Raw genomic sequence first — 17,952 nt, forward strand, 5'->3', positions numbered from 1 at the left:
GGTGACCGGATGGTTCCTACCGTGTTATGAGGCTCAGAAAACAGGAGGCCTGGGTTCTTTGTTGGTGATGACTGCCAAAGTGCTGCAGACGGGGCTTTATAGATTGTGAAGTGGTTTTCCATCCATTTTTTAGCTGGTCCTCACAACAAGCCTCTAGTAGGTGATAATATGATTTCCAGGAGCTGCTGAGAGAAGGGAGGCTCAGGGAGGTTGTCCGTGTCCCCACACTGGTTACTGGGAGAGGCAGCCCTGTCCTTAGATGTCAGAGCTGCTGTCGTCTCTGCCTTGCCAAGTTAGTTCCTGGCGATGGCCTTGACCTTCCAGTAATGGAGCAGGAGCAGTGTTTGAGGTCAGAAATTCAGCTCTAAAAAGAGACAGGCCTCACCCCTGCTCAGGAACTCTTAGATTCTGAACTTCTGACCTTGCACTAGACTCTGTCTGTCCCTTCCGACCACAGTGAGATGCTGCTCCAGAGAGTGTGGTGATGTCCTGAGAGAAGGAGCAGTGGCTAAGGACGGTCAGCATGTCCTGAAATGGCCTATAAGGTGTGCCTTACGTGCCAGGCTCCACACTGGATACCTTCACAGTAAAACAGCAGTCATCTTAACAGCAAAATGGGTTTGTTGCAGGAAGAGCAGAGGAATTGCAATTCGGGACAGGCAAGCTATGGCAAACCATAGGCATTTCTGGAGATCTAAGGAAAGGAACACTGCTTCATAGAGAAAGGAGAGGTTGGGAGGGGCCGCATGGAATGAAAGTGCATTGGAGGAAAGCAAGAGCTCAGAGGTTTCTTAGTGACTCAGTTGTGCTATTTTCTTACTGGCCAAGCCTATTGCTGGTTGAGAAGAAAATCTTCCTTCCTCCTGCTAAGAAGTAAACTGGGCTTCTCCTGTTGGGAATGCAAGGTCCCTTTATCTCTGTTGGGGTCTGAGGATGAGTGTTAGGGAGTGAGAGCTCCTCCCTTCTGTCTCCCAGCTCCATTTTAAATGAGGTTTCCTTTATTTAGTTTCACACCAAGACTTCCCCGTGTTACATAGGATCAGATCCTTCCCCTGGAAGTTCATAGTCCACTGGAAGAAACAGAGATGTACCCAAACAACTACCAAAGTGTATGAAGTACTCCAGCATTTGTCATTCTTTCATTCAGCAAATAATAATTGAGCATCCTCTATGTGCCAGGCACGGTCCTAATGGAGCCAGAAGCAGACAAATACCATGAAGCTTACACTCGGGCAGAGGAGATACACAAGAAGCAAGTTAATGTACAAGTAGCATGTCAGATGCGGAAGACCGCCGTGGAGAGACATTGGGAAAGGGGTTGGGAGTGCGAGAGGGGATCACGGTTTTGAGTCAGGCAGTCAGGAATGGACAGAAACATACAATGTAGTACAGAGAAGAAAGGTTTCCACTAGCCAAGGGGAGGGATGGTAGAGGGACCAGCAAATGCATCGGCATGAAAATGAGAGGCTGCGGGCATGTTTGGGAGATTGCAGGCAAGTCAGGTGCAGCAAGAGGAAAGGGAAGGAAATTTCAGGACTTGATGCTGGAGAGGTCAGTTGTGGCCACACAGTGAGGGCCTCGTGTGTCCCCAGGGGCGAGGATGCCGGTTACCATGTGAATGCTGTGGTCAGTGCAGAGCTCATGTACCACATCTGCCTTCCCGAGCTAGTGGCCAGTGGCTACCCACCCCCCCCACCCCCCCACCCCAGGCCAGAGGCATGGCATTTGTTTATAAAGAAAGGGTGAAAAACAGAAGAGTAGCTCTCACTGGTCCAGTCCTGTCATGAGAAAAACATCAAAAAAATTCCAATAATGGGGCATCCTACAAAATATTAGTGTACCCCCAAAATTGTCAAGGTCATCGAAAACCAAGGATAATCCTAGAAACTACCACCACCGAGAAAAGCCTAGGGACATGTGATAACTAAATGTAATGTGGTGGCCTGCGTGGGATCCTGAAGCAGAAAATATTAGGTGAAAACTAATGAACTCTGAATAAACTATAGACTTTAGTTAATAGCAATATAATAACAGTGGTTTGTTGATTGTAACGAAAGAACTGTACTAATATAAGATTACAAGATGTTAATAATGGGGAAACTGGGTTCAGGGTATGTGGGAACTCTCCTTGCAATTTTTCTGAAAATCTAAACATTTCTAAAAATATTTTATTACAAAAAAAAAAAAAAACATGAGACCTGTTATAACAAAAATTGAAAAAAAAAGTCGAAGTAGGAAACACTTGCAACCCCCACATTTCATTGGTTTTCCCATCTTTGGATAAGATTCTTTTTTTTCCAACTCAGTTTGTCCCCCCACAAGTGTTTTCAACTTCACCAGGGTGGAGAGAAGCGTGCGTGGCTGTGCGGGTGGGCACGTGATGTGGGAGAAGGTGGGTGGGGCTGCTGAGGTTGAGATGTGTCTATGCTAATGCCTGGTGCTGGCTTCCTCTCTGAGGCTGAAGGAGATTTCCAGGGAGCAAAGCATGTGGCAGTTCATCAACAGCCCCGCTGTTCCACACCTGGTGGTCCTTTCAGGTCCTGTGGGGGCCATTGGTCTGGGACACTGGGGTCAGTCAATAAAAGGCCACCTGTGACAAGGACCTGCAGGGAAGCAGAAAGTAAATGCACCATGGATGCCAGAATCCCCTGCTCTGACTGTGGGAAGCTGACCTCTGCTGGGAAGCTTGCCCACCATGCATGGGGCTGGGTCCATGGAGAGCTTGCAAGCCACTGTCCCTCTCTCTGGTGGGCTCTTGTTTCCAGTGTGTCTTTCTTGGTCCCAGACGGTGTCTGTCTGTTTATAGATACTTTTTCTCATCCAAATTCTTCCTTAGTAACCAAGGATGCTCTGTCTCTCAGCAGTCACTAAAGTATTCTGTTTTATTCCCATCTCCATCCTTTCTCAATAAAGGCTGGCTCCCCACCCCTCAGAGTTCGGTAGGATGGATGCTAGCCCTTTGTAGTCGTAGGTATCCCCACAGACAACGCCCAGACAAGCCATATCATGCTGAGACTCGAACATCTCGCTAAATTTGCTGACAGATGTCTTTCTTGGCCTGTCTCGGTTTCATTAGACTCCTGGCATCCCTGCAGAGACTCAGGACAGCCTAAGTCACATTGGAGCTGGCTAGTCCTGGCGGGGGATGGGCAGGGGGGGCATTTACCTGACTGTGTATTCCTACACTCCTTCTTCTAGGGCTGCTTCACCAACCTCACAGCAACCCCCCCCCCCCCGCCATCACTTCTGACCTCCAGGGTTTGATTGCGCCGGTCAGTGCTGCAGTGGCTCCCTAGCCCAGCCCCAAGCACGGTACGTCTTTGTGCATCCATTGCACCACGGGCTGCAGAGTGGGACTCCCACCCGCAGGTTCTTTCTCAGCACCGCCGTCAGTCGGAGTTTCGGCAGGAAAACAGAAACTACTCTAGGTCTGTCAACAGGGGGAATTTAATACAGGAATTGGTCACACAGTTAATGAAACAGCCAAGACTGCTCAACAGTACATGTTGAGACAACCCAGCGATCAACAACAACGGGAAACTACTATCACCCCTAGACCAGAGGGACAATGAGAGAAGATTATCTTTCTAGAACCCCAGGAGCTGGAGTCATTCTATAGGGTCAGGACCTGAAGCAACCGAGTTTATGTGGCTGCTGCTAGGGGATGCTAAGACAAGCAAAAGAGAGAGAGAGATTGGCCCTAGCTCGTCTCTTTTCCTCACCTCCAGTCTTCTGCCCCCATCTTCCATTTGCCAAACCCACCTGCCCAGAAGCTGGTAAGCAAGGGAGCCTGTATTGCAATTTCCTGGGAGATAGAGCAGAGTGGGAAGTATGGGGAATGGGCCTAGGAGCAAACACAGATGACTGGCCTACCAGCCATTCAGCCCTCTCACCCCACCACCCTCTGTTCAAGGCTGAGTTTCCCCTACCCATTCCAGAAAACTGCTGCTCTTTTCTCATTTCTCTGATCAAGACAGCTGGTAGCCTGATTAGGCAGCATATTCTTGTAGGAGCTCCTGGATTGAACAAATAAGGGAAAATCAGGATCCTCCTTTACTTTGGGAAGGGGCAGTAAACTCTAACATCAGCAGTCATCAGATTGTGCTCATGTGGATAATTGCTGTCCCTAGCCTTTCAGAGGAGAGCACTGATTCTCTAGTTTTGTAGGGTCTTCAACGTGGAATGGTTCTGTTCATTCTTCTAATATACACCTCGAATGATCATCATCTACTCTACAAGACCAAACCCGTAACCCATACCCCACTAACCCTCCATATTCATCCCCAAGGGCCTGTGTTCAGTAGTTATTCTAGAAGGCTGGTGAGTTGCTTTAGGGAACCTCCAGCTGTTGTCTGAGATGATCAGTTGTTTGCAGCCTGCCGTCCCTCAAATTGTCTCTGTCTTTGTTCCAAGAGTTTGGAGTCCTTGTTGTTGGCGTGGGAGCTCAGACAGATGGGAATGTGGACAGGAAGAGTCCAAGGGCAGAGCAGAAGAAACAAAGGCCCCTAAGTTTGTGCAGCCAAGAAAATAACATGAAACGAGATGAGGGATTTGGGCTGGACTTGTTTTGTTTTGGAGCATTTCAGGAGGCCAGGCATGCAGTTGTGCTTGGATTGGGAAGAAAGGCAGGACTGTGCAGAAGAAAATCCTTTTCCGATTTTACTCTAGCTGTTACTGGATTAAAGAAAAGCCAAGAGGCTTAAACTGTGTGAATGTATGAAGGTTGCTGCACCTCAGGAGGGACCCTGTCTCCTCCCAGGACGTGTTTGGACAGCACTGGGACGCAGAGGGCTTCCTTGTCCATCAGTCCCCTATCTGGTAAATTTAGCATCAGGTGGAGCCACTCAACGTGACTTTCCTTCACCCTAATAGTAATAATTGCTAAATAGTAATAATGGTGTTAGTACTCTTGGTTCAAAGTGATAGAAACCTCAGAATGAACTAATTAGAAACAGAGGGATTTTGACTACTGCCTCATGGAGTCCAAGAACTTGAACTTTCCATCCAGAGAAAATGCAAAGAGATGCGGTAGAATTGGGATCGGGGTTTTCATTCTGTTCTGCTGAAGTTTTTCTGTCTCTTTTTGGCTGCTCTGGTCTCCTTCTCTTGTGAGCTTCCCTCTCTCTCACTGACGACCAGCTTTCCGCTCTGTTTGAGTCAGCTAGGGCTGCCCTAACCAAATAGCACAAACTGAAAGGCTTAGACAACAGAAATGTATTGTCTCACAGTTCTGGAAGCTCAAAGTCCAGATGAAAGGTGTGGGCAGGGCCGTGCCCCCTGCGTGTTTCCCTCTGAAGGGAGGGGTCCGTTCCAGGCCCTAGTCCTGGCTTCTGGTAATTCCTTGCTGTGTGGTGTTCTCTCTGCATCTGTCTGTCCAAATTTCCCCCCTTTTAATAAGGACACCAGTTGTATTGGGTTCAGGCCCACCCCAATGACCTCATTTTAACTCGATTACCTCTGTAAAGACCTTATCTCCAAATAAGGTCCCATTCTGAGGTACTAGGGGTTAAGACTCCAACGAATCCTTTTTTGGAGGACACAGCGCAACCCATAACACCTACTTGGCCACGAATAGCTCTCAAGTTTTTCTGTCTTACAATCTTCACTATTAGAGACTAGGTTCTTTTTCAATACCTGGGGAAGAATTCTAAGTGGTCCGTCTCTGATCAGGTTCTGCTCCCCTCAAGGGCAACTGGGGCCCCCAGAACTGTAATTGACCCAGCTTCATTAAGTTGCCGGTCCTGAGCCAGTCAATGATGACCAGGGAGTCAGGGTCCTTTAAGAATATGACAATTCTCATAAGACCCATGTATCTACAGATCAGCTAATTAATGCTGGGGACAAATCACCCCCAAATGGTAGTGGTATATAACAAAGGACCCATTCTCGCTCATACCCTACATCCACTGGGGACAGTAGAAGTGGTGGGGGCGTGGGGTTTCTTTTCATCCCCCGGGGATCTAAGCCAATAGACCCTCTGGGGCTGTGTGATCCCACCTGTGCCTGCAAGCCAGCGAGCCAGAGTGGTTGCCAGACAGCACTGTTGACCCGCAAGACCCACGTGATGGGAGCAGTGGGAACAGTGGTTCCCAGAAGCCGGGAGATGCTCTCCCAGTCTAAGATGGGGTGCTACCCAGTGGACGTGTGGGCAAGCACTCCAGTGGCCTCTCAGGCCAAAGGAAGGGCAACTGGGAAGACGGTGAGGTGTTCAAAGCACCTCGGTCTGGCTGGAGTGCAGAGGGTCTGAGGTGAGAGCGGCCAGGCTGGACGGTGAAGAGGACTGCCTGCTCTAAGGCAGGGTTTGGATTTTGTCCCAAAGACAGTGGGGCACCAACCAGACTTTGAAGCCAGGAGCGGCGGGTCAGACTTGCACTTTAGGAATGGCACTGGAAGCGTGGTCATTTGAGGGAAGGAACGGGGGTGCACTCGACCTGCACAGAGCTCAGGTCCCCCCCGGGAGTTGCTGGTGCAATCGCCGGGAGCCGGCGCCTCTCTGGTGTGGGAGTACAGTTAGTGATGAGCGATGCAGCAAGGGTGGCTTCGGGAAAATGCTGCCATCTGCCCTGGGTCCTGAAGGAAGACGAGGAGCCAGCGGACGTAGAAGGAGGGGAGGCTTTGCAGGCTGACCACAAAGCCAACCAAAGGCCCGGAGAGCTGGGAGCACTCCAGTGGTTGAGAACAAGTGTGTGGGTTTATCCTGCTTGTTCAAATCCCAGAATCTTTTTAAAAGCTTTTATTTATTTATTGGAGAGAGTGAAAGAGAGTGCACGAGTTGGTGGGGGGGAGCAGCAGGCAGAGGGAGGGGGAGAAGCAGACTCCCCGATGAGGGAGCCCAACTCAGGGCTCGATCCCAGGACTCTAAGATCATGACCTGAGCAGAAGGCAGACGCTTCACCAACAGAGCCACCCAGGGTCCCTGAGATCCCCAAATTTTTGATGAGGGGCTTGAAGGGTGCACGATAGTTAAGTAAAAGCAAGTTTGAGAAAATTGAGAAAACACCTGACTGATACCACAGATTCCATCAGGTTGCTTTTTAGCACTTGCAGCCGTTGGAGAATGGTTTGCTCCCCACAAGCTCTTGCTTTATGCCACACATGAACTCTGTCTTATAGGAGGCATTTTTGCGCGTCCCGTAAGCACAGGATCTTTCTCTGGTGGGAGGCCAGTATCTTCCGTCTTACTCCCAGGCAGGTGTGCCCTGAGACACACCCCTGCTCCACTCCGCCTTCTCTCTGACAAACATCCCTACAGTCACTCGGGTCTTCAATCCTTTCAAAGACAAATCTCCATGTGCTGCAGGTCTGGGCAGCTCACCTGCGAAGGACTCATGAGTCCTCGCTTGCCAAGGCTAGCATTGAGAAACCCCAGAGGAAGCACCGCAAGACAGAACCCTGAGTGGGAATCTGGATAAAACTTGTAGACCACGAAGTGGCAAATGAGCTCCTCCAGCTTCCCTGTGACACTAACGTGTCCTCACCACGAGTCTGGGGCTGGCTCACTGGCCCCACGGAGGACCTATAACAAAAGTCTTCGGGCCTTCATGAATGAGGATGACCAGTTAAAAATTCATGAGAAGATTACATAAAACCATTTGCTGCCTTTATTTCCCCCTGTGCGCATTAAAACATGCAGCTGCTCGACACGAAACATTGCGTTGCCCTGTGTGGCTCGCGGACTGGTCCTGCACGTGGCAGGTGGAAAGAATGTGGGGTCGGAGGGAAAGTGAAAGGAGCATGCCCACCCAGGGAGCTCCACCTGGCTCTGAGCACGACCGTCCAGATCTTTCCACCCTCTTGACTCACTCTCTGAAAGAGGTGCTCTTCTGTGTATGCAGTTCACCCTGTTTGGGGTGTGTGTCTCTGTGTGTGTGTTTTTCTTTTTAATCTGAAAAGTGGTCTTTGAGTCCGCAAGCAGCAGCTGCAGCTGCCAAAATTAAAATGAAATCGCCTGCTTCCTTTAGTCCTTAGGGAGAAAGCCTTAAAAAAAAAAAATCCATATTCTAAATGGACTCTGGAATGTGGTGAATGTCCTCTTCTCTCCCTCTTTATTTCAACAAGGTTCCTGGCTTTGCTTTTCTCTGGAATTGGGGGAAAGAAGGAAATTAACTGCTACCGAGCTTTTATCCCAGCCCCACACACTCTGCCAGGCTGTCCCAACTGCACAAGCCAGTGTTTGAATCCAGTTGGATGCTTCATTTCTTTTCCCGCTGCTGAGCGCCCTCCTGTATCCTGTTAGATAGATCCCAGATCCCTCAACCTGGTCCAATTCTGACCGGAGACCTGGGAGGCTTGGTATTATTAAGATGTTATTGAAAATGTTGGCACATATAATTGGCTTAGATTAGAAACCAAAGTTCTTAGCAGGGTAACAAGGTGAAGTCGTCTGTACCAATGATTGCATGATAATGAGACGGTTTTGAGACGATCGGATGTGCTCTTGAAGGTGTTGCTTCAAAGCCACTCTTCAAACCAGGCTGGGAAAATAAAATCCCACAGGAGCTGAAGCCTCTGTGGTTTGTTTGGATCTTAGAACAAGGTGACTAAGGGAGAAAGGGATAACCGTGCTCTGGGAAGTGAAGGTACAATAGTCACTGACTTCAAGGAGGTCCCAGGCTGGTGAAAGGGAAAGACATGCGGACCAATAATTAAAAGACGTTGGTAATAAAAACTAGGTCAAAGATACAGACCACTTGCTATAGTTTCAGCTTTTTTTCCTCCAAAAATCCATTTCTTCAGCTGGGACTTTGTGAGGACGAGAGCCACCTCACGGGGAGAGCAGTGCCCAGAATGCTGAACATGAAAAGAGGAGAAGAAATTATTTTATGTGCTTATGTCTGTGCCAAGGGTCTGCCATTTAGCCTAATCCCTTATAATCATCCCTGTTTAATAATGAGGAAATGTAAGGAGCTCAGTGGTTTGCCCCAGGCTGCAGAGCCGGTAATTGGGTGCGGTGAGATCCGGACCCCTCGATTTGCTTCTAAAGCCCCTGCTCTTCCCGTTGCACGAGGCTTCCTCTAAGAACGTATGCACTCTTGATTGTCGGGTGTATACAGCCTACCATGACCTGTAGTTAGGAAGTCTTTTTTCCCTCCTAGAAAAAAAACCCAAGTTTTAAGAGCAGGCATCTTTTGTTTAAAAAGGACTTTATTTACTTATTTATTTGAGAGACAGAGCACGAGATCGAGAACACACGAGTAGGGGGAGGGTCAGAGGGAGAAGCAGACCCTCCGCCAAGCGGGGAGCCTGACGCAGGCTCGATCCCAGAACCACGGGATCATGACCTGAGGTGAAGGCAGACGTTTCACCGACTGAGCCACCCAGGTGCCCCTAATAGCAGGCGTCCTGATGGGAGCGATCCCTGGTCATCTCCAGGCTGTGGCTATGACAACCCAGTTCAGGGGTACTGAGTCCTCTGGGCAATCCTCCCGAGCAGTGGAGCCAGCCCAGAGTGTAGAAACGCTTGGGCCTCACGGACATTGTACATGGCCCGAGCAGATTCCTGGCTATTCCAAAGATGCTCCACCCGGGCTCCCGGGTCCGCTGCCCCTGCTCCCATGACTTAGCGAAGAAGGGAAGGACAAAAGCAGCACTCCCCTCTAAACGGAGAGGATGGTCTCCTGCTACCTTTGAAATTCTCTGCAAGAGACAGCCGTCTGTGATGATTGGGACTCTGCTCAAGGCATTGTCTTAGCTCATTGATTTGTGGTCACTTTGGGGAAAACGAACAGAAGCAAAGGTGCTCTGTGCTTCATTCCACCTGGGCCTCTTAAAGGCAGTCCAGGAAACGATCACATTCCGCCCACCGTAGGGTAGGCAGGAAGGTGCTCTGGAAGCAGAAGGTGTACTGAGAGGATCAGAGTTCGGGTGTCCTGTGCTGGGTCTCAGCACGCTTTATGGCTCAACTGGAAAGAAAAAGAACAGGGTTTAAATTTCGTCTCCACCACTTCCTAGCTGGGGGATTAGAGGCAAGCAGCTTAAATTCCCTGAAGTCTCCTTTTCTTGCCTGCAAGTCTGGAAGGATAATGCTTGCCTACCACGGTTGTTTAGAAGGTTCCGTGAGATCAAATACCAGCCGGCCCCTAACACTCGGCCCAATGCTTGGCATGCAGTGAGGAACTTCCTCTCCCTCTAGCTCATGCTGTGCCAGCCTTGCCAAATTCCTCTTCTTACAGCAGATCTCCAGTCCTGTCTCATCTCTGCTCAACTGCCCTTAGTGGCTCCTAATTACTCACTGAGTAACAGCCGTCCTCTCTGGCTCGGTGTTCAGGGCCCTGCTTGTTGGAGCCCACGTCACCTGTCAGGTGCATCGTCCTCCACTTCCCTCCACAGAGCCCACATCCGGGGAAGCTGGGCTACACGCCTGGCATGCTTTCCCCTCCAGTGCTTTACTCCCTGGTACAGAGTACGTGCCTTGACCCCAGGCTGCCCGCCTGACACTGTCTCTGGTGCCAGACTGAGCTGAAAAGGTCTGTTGTCCAGTGAGCGCTCCCTGAGCTGTCAGCCACCCTGGTCTCTTCCTTCCTCTGTCCCCCTCGCTGGCCTTCATCTGTATCTCTTACAAAATGGCCAGGCCTTATCGTTCCTGGCAGGGCTGTGAGCTTCCGGAGGGCAGGATCTGCTTCCAAGTCATCAGTGGGTCCTGTATGACACCTCGCCCTCCGTACATGAACGAGTGAGTGAGTGAGCAAGGGAAGGAATAAATGAAGGCTCCACTGCCTTCCGAGCTGGGTTTCCCCTCCATCAAATGCTAGTTACGTAAGCACCTCTGAGATGGTCAGTCCACCCGTGAGCCTTTTCCTTTCACTCATTGTGGCCTTTGTTGGAAGTACTTCAAAAAAGAGGGAATTCAGGGATGTGAATTGAAGAGAAAATAAACAGGAGAAAAGGAGTTGAGTTTTCCCTAAAGCCCTGGCCAAGAGGAAGGTGGAAGGGGGAGGTTAACTAGTCCCTCGGCTTTCCTAAGAGGGGGAGGGACCCTAAGACTCAGGCCAGGGCCCAGCGCACAAGCTGTGGCCTGAAGCTATGGGGGCAGAGTGGAATTTTAAGACAAGAGAGAGGGGTTTGAGGGAGACGCTGAGTATTTTGTCTGAGTCACTGCCTTTGGCCAAGACCCCGGCTGGACCCTTGCCGGCAAAGCCAAGAACTCTGAGTCCTAAAACCCACCAGATGCTGGGCCCGCGGGGCGAGGCCCACACACAGGAGAAGGAGCCTCTTACTATGCCCATTGTAACAGAAAAACAATCTCCGCGGGTCTCCGAAACTTTGGTAGGGATGCTTGCAATGACCAAGGCGTGGTGAATAGAAGTTAAGGGCATGGTAGCCATGACTGCTCTTTTAGGATGCCTGAAATGGTAGTCCTGTGCTCTGTGGAGTACCGCCTGTTTCTTACTACAGGGTCTGTAGGGTGGTTTCTAAAGGCTTTTCTTGCTGTGCCTCTAGGTTGTGTCAATTCTGTTCCTGCCCGACAGGTCTTCTGTTCTGGGGTGTTCGGGAGCCTGACCTGTGAGGACGGGGAAGGGGATAGTCTGCACTTGGGCCTGGTCCGTGTTCTTGCCTGATACAGGTCCTCTTTGATCAGAATAACAATTTACGATAGAGAAACAGGAAATTCAGATGAAGCTAGCAAGATGTCACACTTCAGAAAACTGTGTTTTTAATAGAGATGACCACTAATTCCTCACCTTATAATGAACAATCTTGTCTTCTTACCTAGGCTCCTACCTATATTTGGCAAATAGGTATTCAGGGAATTTCTAAAACGTAATTTTTACCTCAAATGCCTAAATGCACCCTTCATGCCTTCTTTTTCAGCCTCGTGCATCTTTTGTATAAAAAGGCATGTGCGATGTTTTCAGTGGGTGTGGTGGTTGGTCCAGGAGACGGTAAACAGATCTTGGGTCTGCGAAGGCCTGTGTTCAAATTTCATTCCCCATCCTGCGATGACCTGAGGGAGATGACTTAAAACCTTTTTTAAAAATTTTTTCACGTCTAGCTTTTTATCTTTTTTTAAGATTTTATTTATTTATTTGAGAGATGGAGAGTAAGCATGAGCAGAGGGAGAGGCAGAGGGAGAAGCAGACTCCCCACTAAGCAGGGAGCCTGATGTGGGGCTTGATCCAAGGACCCTGAGATCATGACCTGACCTGAAGGCAGACACTTAACCAACTGAGCCACCCAGGTGCCCCGACTTAACACCTTTGAGCTTCCCCTTACTTTTCTTTTGAGTAGGGTAGCATTTCTTTTACTCGTTTCATCAACCTTTATTGTGTGCAGGTATCTCCTTAGGCACTGAGATCACAGATGAATCAAATTCACCATCGTAGAATTCTAGGGGCAGAGAGGACCTCACCGGTCACCAGGTTCAGAGTTTCCCTCTTTCATACGAGGGAACATAGGCTCAAAGAGAGGATGAGGTTTGCTAGAGGTTGCAGTGTGACACGCGCGTGTGCCAGAGCCAGAACTCTCATGTGTGAGGAGCTCGGCCCAGGTGACTCCCAACACGCCCATGTGGTATATCCCAGGAAGGTCGCCATTTTATAGGGCCGGACACTAAGGGCCGAGGAGGTTTAATGATGCATTTATTTGTCTGGTGAATCAATGATAGAACTGTTGAGGGGGGCCAGGGCCTCTCACCCACCCTTTCTCCCCCATCCTCTATCACCCACCTCCCCCAGAGCACCTTTGCTCCAAGTCCTTGCGGGGCACTAGGGTCATAAAGAGAACTAATCTGCAGTCCCTGCCCTTGAGGGGTTTGGTCAGACAAGACCATTACTCCCACAGCCCAGGATAAGATGGGGGAACCGAGGAAGGTATGCCAGAGCTGCCCAGGAAAGCTGCAGAAGGAAGTATATTCTGGTGGGATTCACAGGGTATTTGGGACCCCCACCCCCACCCCCAGCTGCTTCTCTTCCTTGCTGTAGGATCAGGGACAAGCCCCTCCCCCCACTGGCATGTGTTTGCAAAGCCTGCTGGGGAGAAATCTGTGGGAAAGGGTCCAGGGCATCTTGCCACCTCATTCAGTAGGGTCTGTGTTCTCTGCTTCAACAGAAAGGATCCTGCCCTGTCGTCCAGGATCCGATGGCCCTGGAGAGAGGGCTGCAGGGCCCAGGGACACAGCTGACTCTTCAGAACGTGCTGACATGGAGCCAGGTCAGTCCCCTTGTCTGCTCTGATTTTCTGTGTCATCAATTGCAAACCTGTGGTCTTAACGAGAAATGCCATCTTGGAATCTGAAACCATGCATATTTTTTGGTTGAAGGCTTTGGCCACTAAGCGGCATGGGGAGTAGCAGGAGGGTAGGCCAGAGTGGAGGTATCCTTTCTGCGGAGCAGATGCAGTAGGAGGAGCGGTGGGTGCTGGAAGCCCAGCCAGCAGCCAGCACGGGGGGAGGGCAGGACAGGCAAGGCCTAGGCATCCAGGTGGGATGTAACGTGGGCGCGGGCAGTGGGAAGCACCGTGCAGGTCCAGGACCACGGGGGCAGCAGCGGCCATCAGGATCATTCCCGAATCCAGAAGACCAGGGGCAGGGTCCAGAGTTTGATGGTTACAAGTTGAGCTGAGCTGGAGTGGATCAGAGGCATAGTTGAGAGTGTGGCAGGAGGAGGTGAGTGGGTGGCGGCCCAGACTGGGGGTTGGAGGCCAGGTCCAGCCGGCCAGAACGGCCCTCTCGAGGCTTGTCTTCATACTGCCGTGTAGAGGAACTATGACATAAACGGTACAAAGCACCTGGGTTGTGTCAGAGAAATGGAAGGATGTTTCACGCTAGAAGGTAGCATCCTAATGGAGGCTAGGTCATGGTGAAGAAGGCTGAAGAGGCACAGGAGCCAGGACTCAGGACCCAGGAGCCAGGGCACGAGGCCTTTAGTGAAAACCTACTGTGAACCAAGCACTTTTTCTTATCCTCCAAGCACTCTTGCAAGGTGGACGTGTGAGTCTCGCTAGTCTCAGTTGTGCTCCAGTAATAAATGTACTCTAGAATCTAGATGGCTCGACATGGCACAAGCGTATTTCTTGTTCCTGCTCCGCGTCCAGCCGAGGGAGGTGGAGGACTCTGCTCTCCCAAGCGACGCCGGACAGGCTGATGAGAACTGCTGGGTTGTAGGGATACCGCCTGGAGCATCTGGCCACCTTGGTCTCTGCTGGTGAGGCAGAGAACCAGTAGACTGAGAGCTGGCCCGTAAACGCTTTGGTCCAGAAGTCACCCACAGCCTGTGGGCATGGTCCTGCCTGACTTCTAGGGCTCTGGGAAATGTGGGGAAAACCAGGTTATTGGATGTAACTGTCTCTGCCACAGAAGATATTATTTCTGTCTAAGAGGCAAGAAAATCGAGGTGCAGAGAAATTAACTGTGTTGTCTGAGATCTTCCAGCTAGAAAGTGCTAAAGCCTAGATCTTACATAACCTCTGATTCCGTCATTTATTTGGCAATTCAACAAAGGCATACTGAATCCGAAAAGTAAGGCTGGCACCAAGCTAGGCTCTGCAGATATCCCAGGGAACGAAAGCAGAGGTCGCTTCTGCTCTCAGCCTGAAGAATGTGTAAGTACAAACCAGGAGGAGCGCTCATCCATGCAGACACGGCCGTCTGAGGAGAGCTGTTAACACTATTAGCTTTTCGTATAGAAGGATGGGTAAAATGGGGTCACGTTTATTGAGGCATTGTGCCAAGTACTTGATTTACGCCTCTCATTGAACTCAGGGAGCCCCTCGAGGTAGTCCTTTCCATCCCATTTGTGAGATCAGAACACTGAGACCTACTCAGTGAGGTAAGCTAACTAAACTAAAGGTGAGCTCATCGATCCTAACCGTGCTCGCTTGTAAACGTGAATGGCAGAAGAACACATTGAACCTTGCCACCCCCCACTTCATGGAAACCCAGGAACTATGCTCTCCCCTTCCTCCTCTAAACTCTCCATCCCGGCCTTTCTCCCGTTGGTTCCCGCAGCATCCTCCTGGGTGTCATATGTGAACATGGTGTTCAGCGACAGGAGAGGGAGCGTTGCGGAGGCCAGACACTGGGTCGGTCCCTCATCCCGTGCTGGTGCCGCCCGTAGAGCTGGGCCCACAGCACGGCTTGTTGAACTCAAGGGAGGAGGGAAGCCATTGCAGAAATATAGGTGGTGGGATCTGAGTCTGGTAGGATGGGGTCGAATCTGAGCCCTGGCACAGGCACATCCTTCTGTCTAGAATGTTCTTTCTCTCTCTGGCCTCATCTCCCCTCGTCCCTCCTGTTGCACACTGTGTTATATGTACACTGTCCGTCACTTATATACATCACCATGTATGTCCATCACTTCTCTCCCCTCCTCAGCTCGTGGGACCACCTCCTCTGTCCCCACACTGGTCTAAGCCATGGTCTCGTGCCTGGATTATTGCAGTGGGCTCCTCATGGGGCTCCGCTTCTGCCCTTCTCTCTGGGACTCTGGCACCGGTCAGATCGGATCAATTCTCTGCTCCAAACCTGCTGTGTGCCCCCGTCTTTGGCAGAGGAAAAGCCAAAGGCCTCACGGTGACCCACTAGGACCTAAATGAGCCCACCCATCTCCTGTCCGACCCCATCTCTTCTGTGCACCCCTCACTCACGCCGTTGGCCTCTTCACTGTGCCTTGAACCATAAACACACTCCCACCTCAAGACATAAGGCATAGATGCCTTTTCTCCGGTCTTGGGGAAAGCTCTCCAGGCAGAGCAGCGGCAGGGAACAGACCGCCACATCTCATCCAAGTGGGCGGAGCATGCATAGGCTGAAATGTGCCGAACACAAGTGTCTGCTGCTCGAGGAGCGGCAGGAGGCCTGTCCTCACCACCCCGTGCGAGGGGCCACCCTCCCAGTCCAGGCCTTCCTGTGCCCTGTTCCATCTGCTCGTGTCCATGTGACACTTCTCTCCACCTGTGGCATCATCTCTTACTCTGTAAGCTTGGCTGTGGTCTGTCTTCCCCACTGGGACAGAAGCTCCATGAGGGCAGGGATTTACTTTGGACTGTTCCCTGCAGTGTTCTTCCTCCCGGAACAGGCACTCGGTAAGCACATACTGAATGAGTGAATGAAGAAACATACTTTCACATCAGGTTCCACATCGATATTTGCTTACATGCTATTGTTTACACCCTCGTGATTTTCTATATGCTATTCCAAACCCTTCCTGGAATGGCCCCACTGCCCTTCTCCCCCAGCTAACCTCTTTCTCTTTCTCACTCACTCTGCCTGCCCAGGAGGGCCCAGTGCCCGTAGCAACACACAGCCTGGGCATTATCTTGCCATCCCCATGAGCCCTGGGATGTCAAGGGCAAGTGCAGCATCTTGTCCTCAAGCTGCTCCCCCCCCCCCATGCCTGGGGGACAGCTCGAGTCCTGCTACTGTTTGCTGGCTTGAGCAAGGTGGACCAGAGCACCATGCAGAATTGCAGTCCAGGGGCCACTGCTTTCCTCCCCTGCATGTCACCTCACCCACAATCAGGAGGCAGGGAGCCCTTGCTGCCAATTCAGTCTCCTCCTGCTTAACGCCTGCCTCAGAGATCAGGAAGATGAGGCAAATGGGACACTAATGAAATGCAGAGAGAAAACTAAATTGGGAGGTATTGCAAACACTGAGGAGGAGGGAGACTGATTTAAAAGGATCTCACCAGGGTGGGAGGGGGAGTGCAGTGCGGGAGTGCGGAGCCCTGGAGTTAGTGTCCCATGTCCCACCTCTGACACCTGTGTGTGGGGTGGCCTGCATGATCCCTTTAGCTCCAGGGGCTTCACTTTTCTGACTTTAAATTAGGAGTCTTTTAATTGATTGACTCATTTGTTCATTCCAGCCTTTCCACCAACTTGCCAAAAAAGATTTGAGTGGGTTAACAATCTTAACTTCATTAATTAATTAAGACCAAGAGCATTTAATGCAAAATTAAGGTAAAAGGTAAGAGAGAAAAAAGGGAAGGCGAGGGGGCACCTGGGTAGTTCAGTCAGTTAAGCATCTGCCTTTGGCTCAAGTTGTGGGGTCCTGGGGTCCTGGGATCAAGCCCCATATTGGGCTCTCTGCTCTACAGTGAGTTTGCCTCTCTCTCTCTCTCTCTCTCTCTCTCTCTCTCTCTGTGATCTCTCTTGCTTTCGCTGTCTCTCAAATAAATAAATAAAATCTTTAAAAAAAAAATGGGAAGGGGAGAAGAAAAATATTTCCAGGGCCTCTCAGAGAGGGGGTTCTGGGAAAAGGGTTACAGGTGAGGTGCTGGTTGCTGATGACCTTTAGGGATGGAAGAGTTCTGGTCAAATGGTAGTGGTGATGACCAGTGTTTCAGTGGTGATGACCATTTCACAACCGCTGTGTGATCCTTCAGTTATAGGCATTGTCTGCTGTGTGCCAGGGACGCTCACAGGGCATTTTTTCTCTGTCTCATTGAATGTTCACAGTGCCCTGCAAGATGGTCTTTGAAAAGCCCATTTTCCAGATGAGACGACTGAGTCTCTGAGACCCTGGTCGTCTCTTCAGGAAATGGTGCTGGGATGATGGCAATCCACATGCAAAAGCATGAAGTTGGACCTTTCCTCACACTACTTCATAGCTCAAGCTATAAACCTTGGAAGAAAGCATAAGCATAAATGCTCGTGACCTCAGATTAGGCAGGCAGTGGTTAGTCACACACAAAAAGGAGGAAAAAAATACATAAATTGGACATCATCAAAATTAAAAATTTTTGTGCTGCAGAGAACACCATATGGGAAGTGAAGATGAGCCTGGAATGGGAGAAAATATTTGCAGCCATAGATCTCACAAGGGATTTGTATGCAGAATATATAAAAAACTCTTAAACTCAGCGATAAAAAGACAAAGGGCCTAATTCAAAAATGGGCAAAGAGTTTGAATAGGCATTTCTCCAAAGGAAACAACAGAAATGGCCAATAAGCACATCAAAAGATGTTCCACATTTTTAGTCATCAGGGAAATGCCAATCAGAGCCATTGAGTTACTTG

At 50.3% G+C, this 17,952-nt stretch overlaps 1 protein-coding gene across 1 annotated transcript in view; it reads left to right on the top strand.

The window, feature by feature from the left end:
• The window catches only part of TENM4 (teneurin transmembrane protein 4), a 593,869-nt gene that overhangs the window by 93,249 nt on the left and 482,668 nt on the right, over nucleotides 1–17,952 (top strand). The window contains 1 exon segment of the mRNA XM_048217331.2: nucleotides 13,048–13,149. Within this exon segment, the coding sequence (XP_048073288.2) occupies nucleotides 13,140–13,149 (10 nt within the window). The 5' untranslated portion in view covers nucleotides 13,048–13,139.

Source organism: Ursus arctos, unplaced genomic scaffold (genome assembly GCF_023065955.2).
Source record: "Ursus arctos isolate Adak ecotype North America unplaced genomic scaffold, UrsArc2.0 scaffold_22, whole genome shotgun sequence".
NCBI lineage: Eukaryota > Metazoa > Chordata > Mammalia > Carnivora > Ursidae > Ursus > Ursus arctos.